At 36.8% G+C, this 12,208-nt stretch overlaps 2 protein-coding genes across 3 annotated transcripts; one reads left to right on the plus strand and one right to left on the minus strand.

Moving 5' to 3' along the window:
- Positions 1–1,222: 1,222 nt before the first annotated feature.
- Positions 1,223–7,522, plus strand: LOC107560326 (uncharacterized). 2 transcript variants are annotated; one of them, XM_016244470.1, is made up of 4 exons: positions 1,223–1,592; positions 6,008–6,137; positions 6,228–6,361; positions 6,459–7,522. In XM_016244470.1, exons 1-4 carry the CDS (start codon positions 1,470–1,472, stop codon positions 7,239–7,241), a joined length of 1,170 nt encoding a protein of 389 aa, XP_016099956.1. In that variant the 5' UTR covers positions 1,223–1,469; the 3' UTR covers positions 7,242–7,522. The 2 variants fall into 2 exon arrangements, with proteins under 2 accessions (XP_016099956.1, XP_016099957.1); XM_016244471.1 differs by lacking the exon at positions 1,223–1,592 and adding an exon at positions 5,500–5,619 and having other exon boundaries at positions 6,459–7,521.
- Positions 7,426–9,387, minus strand: LOC107560309 (arginine/serine-rich coiled-coil protein 2-like). The gene is made up of 4 exons (XM_016244452.1): positions 9,305–9,387; positions 8,945–9,201; positions 8,272–8,361; positions 7,426–7,443 (listed from the first exon to the last, which is right to left on the minus strand). The coding sequence occupies exons 1-4, from the start codon at positions 9,312–9,314 to the stop codon at positions 7,426–7,428; spliced, it is 375 nt and encodes a 124-aa protein (XP_016099938.1). The 5' UTR covers positions 9,315–9,387.
- Positions 9,388–12,208: the final 2,821 nt, after the last annotated feature.

A 12,208-nucleotide genomic window follows, 5' to 3' on the forward strand; every position in this document is an offset into this window, starting at 1 on the left:
GAATACATCAACTTCGCGCTGTGGATCACTGGATCGGCTTTCACCATGGACAAAGTGGAGTCCAGCCCGGGGTCATCACATGTGGTTGACGCAAGCCCGCCAGCCGCTCCTTCGTCGAATCCACGCCGTTTTCAAGCCTGCCTGCCCGCCTCCGCTCACTCAAGCCGGCCTCCGCTCACTCTAGCCCGTCGTGTGAGGCTACATAAATATTTTGGCATTCAAATACATCGCGAATACGGAAACATTTGATTTTGTGTCGAATGAGAAACCCAACGTTGGTTTCAGTTTCGTTTTAGCCTAAATTAATTCGTTTTGGCTTGTCGTTTATAACTTCATATATTTTAAAAGAAATGTTATTTTCAAAATAGCTACTGTTAATTGAAAGGATTTGTTGTGGAGTGAGGGGAACTAAAATAGCCTAGCTATGTTTACGGTGTTTATTATATTATAAACATTATTTATTATAATGTTTGTAAACATTTCGCGTTGGCATTAGGCCTATCTGAATGAAATAATAAAATGCGACTTATAGCCTAAAGTTACGTGATATATGCGTAGCGTATTTTAACCATGCAACAATCCTTTTAAAATATTTTGAAAAATTACTGGGAAAAAATGTATAAATAAATGACTTTTTAAACCGTTTAACTGATTGTATTAATCGGTCAAAAATTCTTACGGTCTGTTAACGGTTAAAATGAACATCCCTACGCACAACAAAAACATAAGACTTATAATATCGATTGCAGATTAAAAACAAGCCTCTGTTATCAAAGCAAATTCGATCGTATTTTCATCGTAACTGAACTAAACTCATAACTGTTCTACACAAACATCCCACATTTTTCTTTACATGGGCTTTTAACATCGGATGAAGACAATCAGATGTACAATGACAACTACACCAGCATGCAGTTCAAGCTAAAACGAGAGATCCAGCACGCTCACTGGATGCTACGCTATAAGGATATTCTCTGCGTTCAAACGCTCTATTGTGTCTTCGCACACTTCTAATGTCTGCCGAAGCTCCCGCAGTCGATCTGAACTCTCACTCTCTTCATCATCAACCTCTTCTATGATACGATCGCGCTCTGGCGCGTTCTCTTCGAACTGATCAAATAATTCGCTATCCCCAAACTCCACCGCAGCCATGTTTGATGACCACAATGCGCGACGCGTACTACAGTTCAAAGGGTAAACCGTACAACGCTCCGACGCAGGGCTGCTGATTGGCTAGGAGACCACAGTCAGGAAGTAATACATATTTAAACATGCAAACAAAACACTTCATAGCTAAAGCTGTCTGTTTACGGTTACTAAATTAGAGTTGGCGGTGGTACAGTTTTCTTTTGTGATCACGCTGAAGAAGATATCTGGCATGCAGGGCGTTTGCAATAGAAACGCTTAATTTGTTCGGTATTTTAAACTTTTTTTTGCTCTTTGGCCGACTGTCCTGTCTTTACATCATCATGGCATCTGGAGGAATTTCTCTCATCAATATGTCGTATTGGGAGTGTGGTAAAAGGAGGGTGCGATTCTTGTATCTTACAAACAACAACTCGTTTAATGTTGCTAAACCAAGCACAAACGAGGTAGGTGTACCAGTAACAAAAAGTACCATCATTTACAAAGGATTTTTGGATATGTATTCATAACCTGCTGAAAGAAAATCAACTAAAACTAGCATAAGTTGGCTGGCTGGCTGGTTATCGTCCCAGGTTTAGTAGACCGCTTTTAGAGGGTTTTTGACTACTCTTTAGCAAGCTGGGGAGTATTCCAAAAAGCAGGTTATGTGATATACACGGGTATGTTTGAGGATAAGCAGGCGGCTTTCAGTTCCAAAATCGGAGGTTACTTTCAGGGTATGTAAGTAACCATAGTAACTTGTTCTCTGAAGATAACCTGCTCTGGAGCAGGTTATGTTCCAGGGTTAAGGCTTAAAGCACTATGACAAGGTAATGTTTAATTTATTATATTATATATGTTTATTTATTACGTTTTATATTATCATCTCACACATGGATCAGCATTTTCTATAATGTCTAAATTTGAAATCAAAATACATATCTGATATGACTTAATATATAATTAGCTTCAAACAAACAATATAATTCATATTCTCAAGGATTAAAGATTAAACGGAAAAAAATAAAAATGATTGCACAAGCATCAATTAGGTGGCGATATGCACTAAGCATGTAAACGACCATTGAACAAAAGAAGGAGAAACAGGTGAGCCGGAAGTACGTCAGCATCACCGGCAAGCGTACAGGTGTGGTTTTGGCTGAGGCGACACTGGGTTGTGACTGAGGCCAAGATGGACGGAAGTGGAGTAGAGTCCGGAAGTGATCTGGATTTGGAGGATGTAGATGGCGGGGGAAATTAAAGAAACAAAAGTAGTAAGTGGACTTTAGTAGAAAAGCGGAAAAGAAGGAAAGATTGGAGCCAAACATCAGGAACAGAAAGTGAGAGAGAATGTCATCAGATGAGAACAAGAAAGGAGGAGTTTAAGGTATTGGTGACGTTTATGTCGGAAGAAGCAAGTAGTTTGGATCCCTTGAAATTGACTAAGTCACTGAAGGAAATGGTAGGAAATATTAAAAGTGCTAAGATGTTGCGAGATGGAAAAATGATCATTTTCTGCAAAGACAGTAAACAACAAAAGGCTGCTCTAGGGATTAAGACTATTTTAGGGCAAAAGGTTACTAGTCAAGTTATGGGAGAAAAGAAATGGATGAGAGGAGTTATTACTGGAATACCAATGAATGTATCAATAGATACGATTAAGAAAAGCATTTCAGGAGCAAAAGTGATAGATGCGAGGAGGCTGAAATATACCCGAGACAAGGAGAGGATGGACAGTCTTTCTGTAATGGTACATTTTGATGAAGAAAAATTGTCGGAATGACTGTTTTTAGGATTTATGAGCTATGTAGTTCGACCTTACATTCCACCCCCACTAAGGTGTTTTAAGTGTTAGAAATATGGACATGTGGCTACAGTATGCAGAGGGAAGCAATGCTGTGTTAAATGTGGGGGGGATCATGAATACGGAAAGTGTGAGGAAGGTGTGAAACCTAAATGCTGCAACTGCGGGGGAGAACACAGTGCGGGGTATGGAGGTTGTCAGATCAGGAAAAATGCGGTCAAAGTTCAAAATGTTAAGATAACGGAAGGATTAACATATGCAGAGGCAGTCAAGAAAGTTCAGATGAGAGAATAAAAGGAAGTAGCAGAAGAAACGAGCGAATGAAATGAGCGTCCGAATCAGGGAAAAGAAAACGCCGATAAGTTCCTGACTGATAAGTTGGCATTTGTTGCGTTCATCGTAGAAGTAGTTAACTGCTCTGCACAGACTGAGAGTAGAACTGAAAGAACAAGAATAATCTTAAGAGCGGCAGAAAAGTATCTGAATGTAGAAGGAGTAATAGTAGAACAGATAAATGAGAAACTGAAATTAAATAAAGATCTGCTGAAAAATATTGGAGGAGAGGGTAATTTTAACATAGTGTGGTGTGGTGATTTTAATGCTCATAGTACTTTGTGGGGAAGTGCAAATAATGACCAAAATGGGAATGTGATAGAAGAAATATTAGACTGTAGTGACCTAGTGTGCCTAAATAACGGGAGTATAACAAGATTAGATGTAGTTAGAGGAAGTAATTCAGTGTTAGATTTAACTATTGTATCTAATAATTTAGCCAGGCAATGTGAATGGGAAGTTTTGGATCATAGTAATATGGGAAGTGATCATTATCCTATAAAATGTAGTATAGGGATAGAAACTGAAGTATGCCAAGAGGAGAAAATTCCCAGATGGAGGTTTAAAGCTGCAGATTGGGATAAGTTCAAAGATGTATGTGAAGGTAAAATGATAAGTACACAATTTAGTTTTGAAGATGTAGAGGATGTGAATAATAAAATAAATATGATTCTGTGTAGTTCAGCGCAAGAGATAATAGGGAAAAGTAAAGGGGCAAGAATGAAAAAGGCTGTACCATGGTGGACAGAAAAATGTAGTGAAGTAATTAAAACCAGAAACAGAGCTTTAAGAAAAGTAAAAAAATCTAATTCTTTTGATGATTTTATAAATTACAAGAGAACTCAAGCAGTGGTAAGAAAAGTAATAAGGATAACTAAAAGAAATTACTGGAGACAATTCTATGATGAAATTGGTGTAAATGTAGATATAAGTGATATGTGGAATATGGTTAGGAAGATGGGTGGGAAACAGATGTATAAAAGTATTCCAGTTTTAATAAAAGAGGGGAGATATATAATGACTAATTAAGAAAAGGCAGAGGAATTAGTAGAAGCATTCGTTAAGGTTCTTAGTAATAATAATATATCGGAAAGTATGCAAAATGTTAGAGCAGGTAACAGAAATTAGGTTCCTTGGATTATGGATGGACTCAAAACTAACTTTTGCATCACATATTAATAAAGTAATAGATAAATGTAAAAAGGGAATAAATATTTTAAGATGTTTGGCAGGGGTAGATTGGGTTGCAACCCGACAGGCATTGAAAAGAGTATATTGTGCAATCATTAGACCTATGATTGATTATGGCAGCATAGTATATAGTTCGGCATCAGTATCTATGTTGAAGAAAGTAAGTGGTATCCAATCTCAAGCATTAAGAATAGGAAGTGGGGCATTTAGAACATCGCCAGTCTCCGCGATGCAGGTGGATATGGAGTTGCATTTAGACCTCCGGAGACTTAAGTTAAAGATGGCATACTAGCCTATGATTGATTATGGCAGCATAGTATATAGTTCGGCATCAGTATCTATGTTGAAGAAAGTAAGTGGTATCCAATCTCAAGCATTAAGAATAGGAAGTGGGGCATTTAGAACATCGCCAGTCTCCGCGATGCAGGTGGATATGGAGTTGCATTTAGACCTCCGGAGACTGTTCCGCATGCCAATGGTAGATCTCCAGTTGCATTTTAAAATAAATGAAAAGGAAAGATGTATGCCTAAAGAAATAGTAGTGGATCACTATTTGAAACAAAAATATTTTAATAGTATTCAAATATATACGGATACATGTGCTCTTACATTGTGAGGCATATAATAGACAAAGAAAGCAACTTGTTGAAAAACGAAGAGATATGGAAATCAATGACATTTCAGTTATGAATATATTTCAGAATGCACAGAAACATCTAAGGGTTTATGGTTTTCTTCTAAAATATCTGAGAGATACAGATTTGATTAGAAGAATTTAGTTGATTTTAAAAAAAAATTTATGTTAGTAATATATATGTTCGTTCATCGAGGCCTCACACTCCATCCCAGTAGGTGGCGGAAATGCACCTTAAGCTGGTTTGCCAACCGCCATTAAACACAAAAGAAGAAGAAGAAACAGCACGGCGCGCTTTTCACGATTCGTCGCTCTGTTGAGAATGTCTTGAGTTATTACATAACTATATTGTAATATTATATAATGTTGTGCGCTATCTGTCACGCCCACTGAAGGCTTGTCAGTAGGTCACGCGTGCGCTGATGGCTCTGAAGTGAACAAACCCAGGAACATAACCTGCTCCGGAAAGTAACCTCCGATTTTGGAACCGAAAGCTGAGGTTATCCGCTCTCTTATCCTCAAAAATACCGGGGTATGTCACAGAACCTGCTTTCTGGAATACACCTCAGCTGCTTTCTGGGTCCATCTCAAAACAGCTACGACTAGCCAATAAGCTTAGACTGTTTTTTTCTTTTCCAAGAGTGCCTTTCCACTGTGGGTTCTTGTTTTTTTCCAGCCTTATCTTGATTATTAATAAATGAATTGCATCTATTAATGTGTATTAATGTCTCTTTAAATAATGTGTAGCTTATTATTGTTCACAATCAAGCTGTTTTCCTAATCATTTTATATAAAGTTTATAGTGTAGTTGTACAACCTGACGATTCTTCCAAAAAATAAGGTTATTGAATTTATTAATGTTTATTATATAAATTTCAGTTAATATATTATATTTATTCATTTTTTAATTTAATATGTAGGATCAGATGATCCCTCTCTTTCTTGGAGCTGATCTGTTCTCAGACACAGACGTTCGCAGTGAAAACCAGCCCAGATACCATGCAAAATTTGCTAAACGAGGATTGGCAACCAAACTGGTTTTCCCATCAGGTATGTGGTTATAATTTTTTTGACCTGGTCAATTTTCATTAGGGGTTAATTAGAGGGTTAGAGGTTAATATTTATCTGATTGATCTCTAGACTACAGATTCCAAGGACTGCGACTCCCTTATTCCAACAACAGTCTGTGGTTCTATAGTGTTCATGGAGTTTTTCGAGTGGCATTTGAACTGTATAGCAAACAAGATCAGCTCTCCGTTATGGAGTCATTTCAGGTAATTTGAATTTGTAATTTTATGATTTTTATCATGTCCTTATATTTTCTAAATTTGTAATAAAGTGTTTATTGTTTTAAATAATTGTGTTCATAAGGATCTATGGAAATCTCGAATAAATGACAACAACTTGAACATGACCTATCATCTTGGTGCCCAGGATGTTCAACCCCAAACTGATCAAGAGGCGCAAACTATTTTGGAAAATAATAATACATGTTCATCATACCAAGTCCATCGGCAGTCTGGCGAAGTAGAAACAAACTTCTTTCCAGTACTCACAGATCAGTCAGATATTTCATCATCTTCAGACCATGACTACTGTTCCTCAGAGCAAACAAACTTAAGCCAGTCTACTTTACTTGCACAGAAACTTCAAAGCCTAGGGGAAAAAGTGAAGCTATTTACAAGTATTGAAGCAGAACATTTAAAGACTGCCACAAAGGTCCTGGACTATGTTGAATACTGTATTACTGGGATGATTGACGAGGAAAAACTGATGAACACTGTGATGGCCCTATTTCAATCTCATTTTCAGAGCTACTCCATCTACTCAAGCAGTCTGCTGAAGGCTGTGGCAGGTTGGCTTGGCCAGCAGTTCAATGCAGCCAACAGCACCATTAGTCACCGGGTTGAAGGTTTTAAGGCCCAACACATTGAGCACATTACAAACTTGCCACCTCCTGAGGAGCTGGCAACTGAACTTTTCCCAGAGGCAATGCGAAATCTTCTTGCACACTGGATGGGTCTGAGTGACGAGGCAGAAAACTGGAAAAGACACAGCGAATACCCCATTTTACTACTTATTCTAGAATTTGCTAATCACAATCTTATCACAGGTGTAGCTCATGTCTTGTATTCCAGTCTAATATGCAAATAAGTATACTTAGATGTAGGTTATATATTACGTATCATTTGGTCGCAGTTTTGTAGGTTTATAGCATTAAAACACAAATTATTTCAAATAAATAGTTTCTTTAAAAGTCAAATGTTGATGTCCTTTCCACAGCAAGCTGTTGACAGATTTTGTATTTTGTCCTAAAAGGAATAAAAGGACATCAATCTCATGATTTTAGGCCAACCTATTAAAAATGATTAACATAAAAACATGACATTTTGCATACACTGCTTACAAGAGCTTCCCCAGATTACTGTAAATAATGTGTAATGCAGTCACACTGTGAATTTGAGAGTTGGAACATCAAACATTTAAAAATTCAATTTGGTTTGCAATTCACTTGTATAACATAATAAAATAATAATAATAATAATAAATCAAATAGAACGCATATTCACCTGGATCCAATCCCCAATGGCTTATGTAGACAATTAAGTGATCAAATTATGTATTTTTTCAAATGTAATATGCATCTTTAAGTGTCTCTTTAAAGAAATGTAATGCTATTTTTTTAAAAGAGACAAATAATATTGTCTTATTTTAATTGGGCAGCAATATATTCAGCTATGTCTGGCAACTGACAAATGTGTCTAATATTACAAGTTTATGTGTGCGATCTGCGACTCTCTCTCTCTGTGTGTGTCGGTTTGTGTGCAATGCATCAATTAAAGCAGAGCATTAATATAGAATGGTGATAAAACTGACTTGGAACTACCTGTGCATTAAACAGTTTTACTGCCTACCTACCAGCCAATCAGAATCCAGTATTCAGGCAGACCATGGAATAAGTTTAAAAAATAAAACTGAAATAAAGCTAAATATTAAAACTAATAAACATGACAAAGTTACTAAAAATTAACAGCCAATTCAAAATATTACTGAAGTCTATGACAGTATAAAAAATAAAATAAAAAATAAAACAACAAAACATTTATATATTAAAATGAACAATTTCTCCAGTTCACACATTTAGAACATTCAGAATAAAAACGTAATACAGGAGAACACTTACTTTGATGCCCATTAGTTTGCGAAATTTCACATTTTGGTCTTTATTACCAAAATTCAGCTTCTCCCAAAGCTCAGCTGTTTGTGACTTGTCCTACAACATAAACATATATTAATACTGAACATCGCAATACATCAGATTTTAAGGATGTCAAAAGTAAACACTACTTTTGACATCCTTAAAATCTTGTGTCTTGAGATAACTAGTATCAGAGGCAGTAAGTACTTTGCAAAAGCTAATCATTTATCAAAGACAAAATGAGAAAGAATAAAGATTATTTTCTGTGTCTAAGAGTCAACTTATGATTTTTTTGGACTGTTTTTGGAATCGTTTGAACAGTTCAAAAGTTATAAAAAAAAAGTCAAGATTGAACAAACAAATGCAAATTTGAACTGTTGGTAGGTGCTACAGGTTTTGGGTTAGAAAATCTAAATTTGCTGTTGTTAACGTTCAAACTATCCTTTGTCTATCAAATGTAATTCCTTTCCCATAAACTTTTCTATGGGCTACCATAGACTCAGAAGTGGAGGAATATATACAGCAAATAGAAAAATGAATTGTATATTACATAAAACTTATAATAAACAGATCAATGCAAACAATATAAGTGGTATCATGCCAACTGCCAAAAACCCTATATTAAAAATCTATACAACAGAGACTTTCTTGGCCTCACCCCATCTTTTTTCCCCTGCCACAACATTTTCCTCTTCTTTTCCTGCTCTGCAAACTTCATTGGGTTCACCGCTGAGGGATTGTAGTAGCTTGGCACAGCAATGCCAGTCTCTGCCAGCGTTTTGGCCTGAAGCGCTGCCATCTGAGCAGCCATTGCGATCTGAGGAGTGACCTGTGTGCCAGAGGCCAGCAGTGCTGCAACGTTCAGGCCTGAACTGGGTGCTGCAGTGGTCGTATCGCACAACAGTGGAGCTGCTGCTGTTAGGAAACAACCAACAAAATATCAGATGGATGTCTGCTGCGGTGGGTCAGATATGAAGCCACTGCACCAATAGGCAGATGATTTGCACCAGTTACTTGCCTGCTGCCATCTCTTGTTGTTGCCGTTTTTCCAACAACTCTTTTTCCTTCTGTTCTTGAAGCTTCTTTGCTCTCTCCAACCTAAGAATGTAAGGAAAATATATTTAGTGAACATGAAGACTACAAGGAAATTCAAACCTCACAAATCTAGTCAGATACTTTAGGTGGTTTTCACAATGGGTAGTTTTGAATCGGTCTAAAATAGCTTGATTAGGGCTGCAGGATACCTCAAAATAATACTGAAACTAGGGATGTGTGATATTTATTGTCTGAGATAGGGGTGGGCCATATGGCAAAAATATAATATCACGATTTTTTTTAGAAATATCATTTGTCATGTTGGTTTTACTATTAAAAAAAAATAAGAACAAAGATACACATTAAAACTATACATAATACACAAATAAAACAAACAGTGCTTTATTTTCAGGTACAATAGGTGTATTTAGCAGGGGCATTCAAGAAATTGAATGAACAAATATAAAAATAAAACACTATATAAACTGATTCCTAAAGCAAGTGTATTAAAAGTTCTTCAGTCAAGAGTAATGAGTGATTTTTCTCTTTGCGTTTTGTTGTTTTATTAACGTTAAAGGAATAGTTCACCCAAAAATAAAAATTCTGTCATCTCTCTGTCAATTCAGTCATAGTGTTTTATTATTATACCATCATTTACTCACTCAAAATTTGTTTTAAACCTGAATGAGTTTCTTTCTTCAGCTGAACATAAATGCTATTTTGAGGAACGTGGAAAACCAAACAGTTGCTGGTCTACAGTGACTTCCATAGTATTTTTTTCCTACTATCAGTTTTGATTTCATTTCGATTTATCGTGTAGCCCTACTTTTTAGTGCACGTACTTCAGGTGTACGCAGCGCTCAGAAAAAGCGCACGTCTGACCAGCACATGAATGAAACATTTAACTGGCAAGGCTTGCACATGCAAATAATGTACTTTTGTGATTGCGAATAAGTGCAGTGTCCTGTGAGAGTAACTTTACCGCTGAGTTAACATTAGATGTGAATGTATGTGGCATTGTACAGTAGGGCTGGGTAAAAAATATCGAAATCACGATTTTAATCGATTCTCATTTTTACGAAACGATATCGATTCTTATATCCCAAGAATTGATTAGTCTAGCCTGTTTTCAATTAATGGATGGAACATTGAAGCGCACCTCCCATTCCAATATACCGCAATAAGCATTGTGCGTTTGTACTTTACATATGAAACAAAGTCTCAGATTTCAATTTATGTCCATTGTATTGCAGAATTAAAACAATAAATGCTGTTTTGGTGCTGTTTAATGTGGAATGACAGATCACTGTAGCACCTCAGATCAACAGACGCAGCAGTGCGAGGCGCACGTGAAATGATCATCTCCTCCACATTAATACCAGTTTCAGCACAAAATAAACATGACTAAACATCCGAAGGTAAGTTAAAAGAAAGAGTACAACTTTACAATCTGTATCCTGTCTCATGTAATCTCTCAATTAGTGTTTCAGCCGAGCAAAGACGTCAATATAAGAGCTTGTAAACAATTAATGTAACATTACATTTACATCAGAAAGCATATTTGGTGACCATAAACTTGATAGTCAGCCAGAAAAATAAACTCTAAAGAGGAGCATTTTGCTAAATATATGCACCATATAACATTCATTTAATTTTTACCGTTCTTTAATGCTTTATTTATGTTTGAATAAATCCGTCCAAGCTTTTATGACAGCCACTATTTAAATGTGTATATTTAAAGGGGTCATATGATGTTGCTAAAAAGAACATTATTTTGTGTATTTGGTGTAATGAAATGTTTACGCTGTTTAAGGTTCAAAAAACGTTTCCACATACTGTCCATTATTGTTTCTCCTCTATGCCCCGCCTTTCTGAAACGCGTCGATTTTTACAAAGCTCATCGATCTGAAAAGCGAGGTGTGCTCCGCTTCGCCAGCTATCCAGTGCGTTGTGATTGGCCGAATACCTCAAGCGTGTGACGAAAATGTTACGCCCCTTACCATATTGTGATGATGCCGTCAGGCCGGAGCGACGAGACAAAAACATTAAAACCCATTATAAACGAGACATTTGTTGCATCCAGTGGGGACATAATTACAGATTATAATGAATACTGTCTTTTTACGCATTGCATCGTGTAAACATAAAACCATGTCTGCATTTGTGATCGGAGAAATGACAAACAACAAGCGCTACTCTACACTGCTCAAAACTCGCATTTGAATCATCAGTGGCAAATCCTTTAAAATAAAACGTACTTACACTCTGTGAGTCAGAACAGTCGGCATTGTAGTCTACTCTTCCAGGATCAGGAAACAGTCCTCCATAAAATGCACTGCACACATCTGAATATTTGGGTTGAACTTGGAACAGTGTTGTAAATACAACTTAACCACTGATTTCTAGTTGTGTCCTCTTTTGGAAGCCCAAACAAAGTAGTTTCGCTTTCACAACGAAACACACAGCGGGGCTAGAGTGAAGAACGGCTGGAGGGCTAGAGTAAGCAGATGCGGTGGGCTTGAGAACGGCGAGGTCAGCGGATTCGATGAAGGAGTGGCCAATATACAATTACATTTAACACAAATGAGTGCACTTAACCAGCACATTTACACCCAGTTCAGTACCAAAAAAAGCATGGGTGATCTTTATAGCGAGAAATGTACACAGATTTCACACTGGAATTTTCTTTTCTCATATACACGGTTTTTCTCCTACATAAACATAAAAGTCAACATGAAATCAAAATGAACCCTATTTACTTACACATTCCTGGTCTAGCTCTACTTGACTTCTTGGTTCAAATGTTTATCTTGTCAATCTTTCTTCAAAATGTAATTAACTGACAAATCTAGTTTTTGCTTTGTCATGATGGATTTGTAAAGATGCT

This window comes from Sinocyclocheilus grahami, unplaced genomic scaffold (genome assembly GCF_001515645.1).
Source record: "Sinocyclocheilus grahami isolate Dianchi unplaced genomic scaffold, SAMN03320097.WGS_v1.1 scaffold720.1, whole genome shotgun sequence".
Classification (NCBI taxonomy): domain Eukaryota; kingdom Metazoa; phylum Chordata; class Actinopteri; order Cypriniformes; family Cyprinidae; genus Sinocyclocheilus; species Sinocyclocheilus grahami.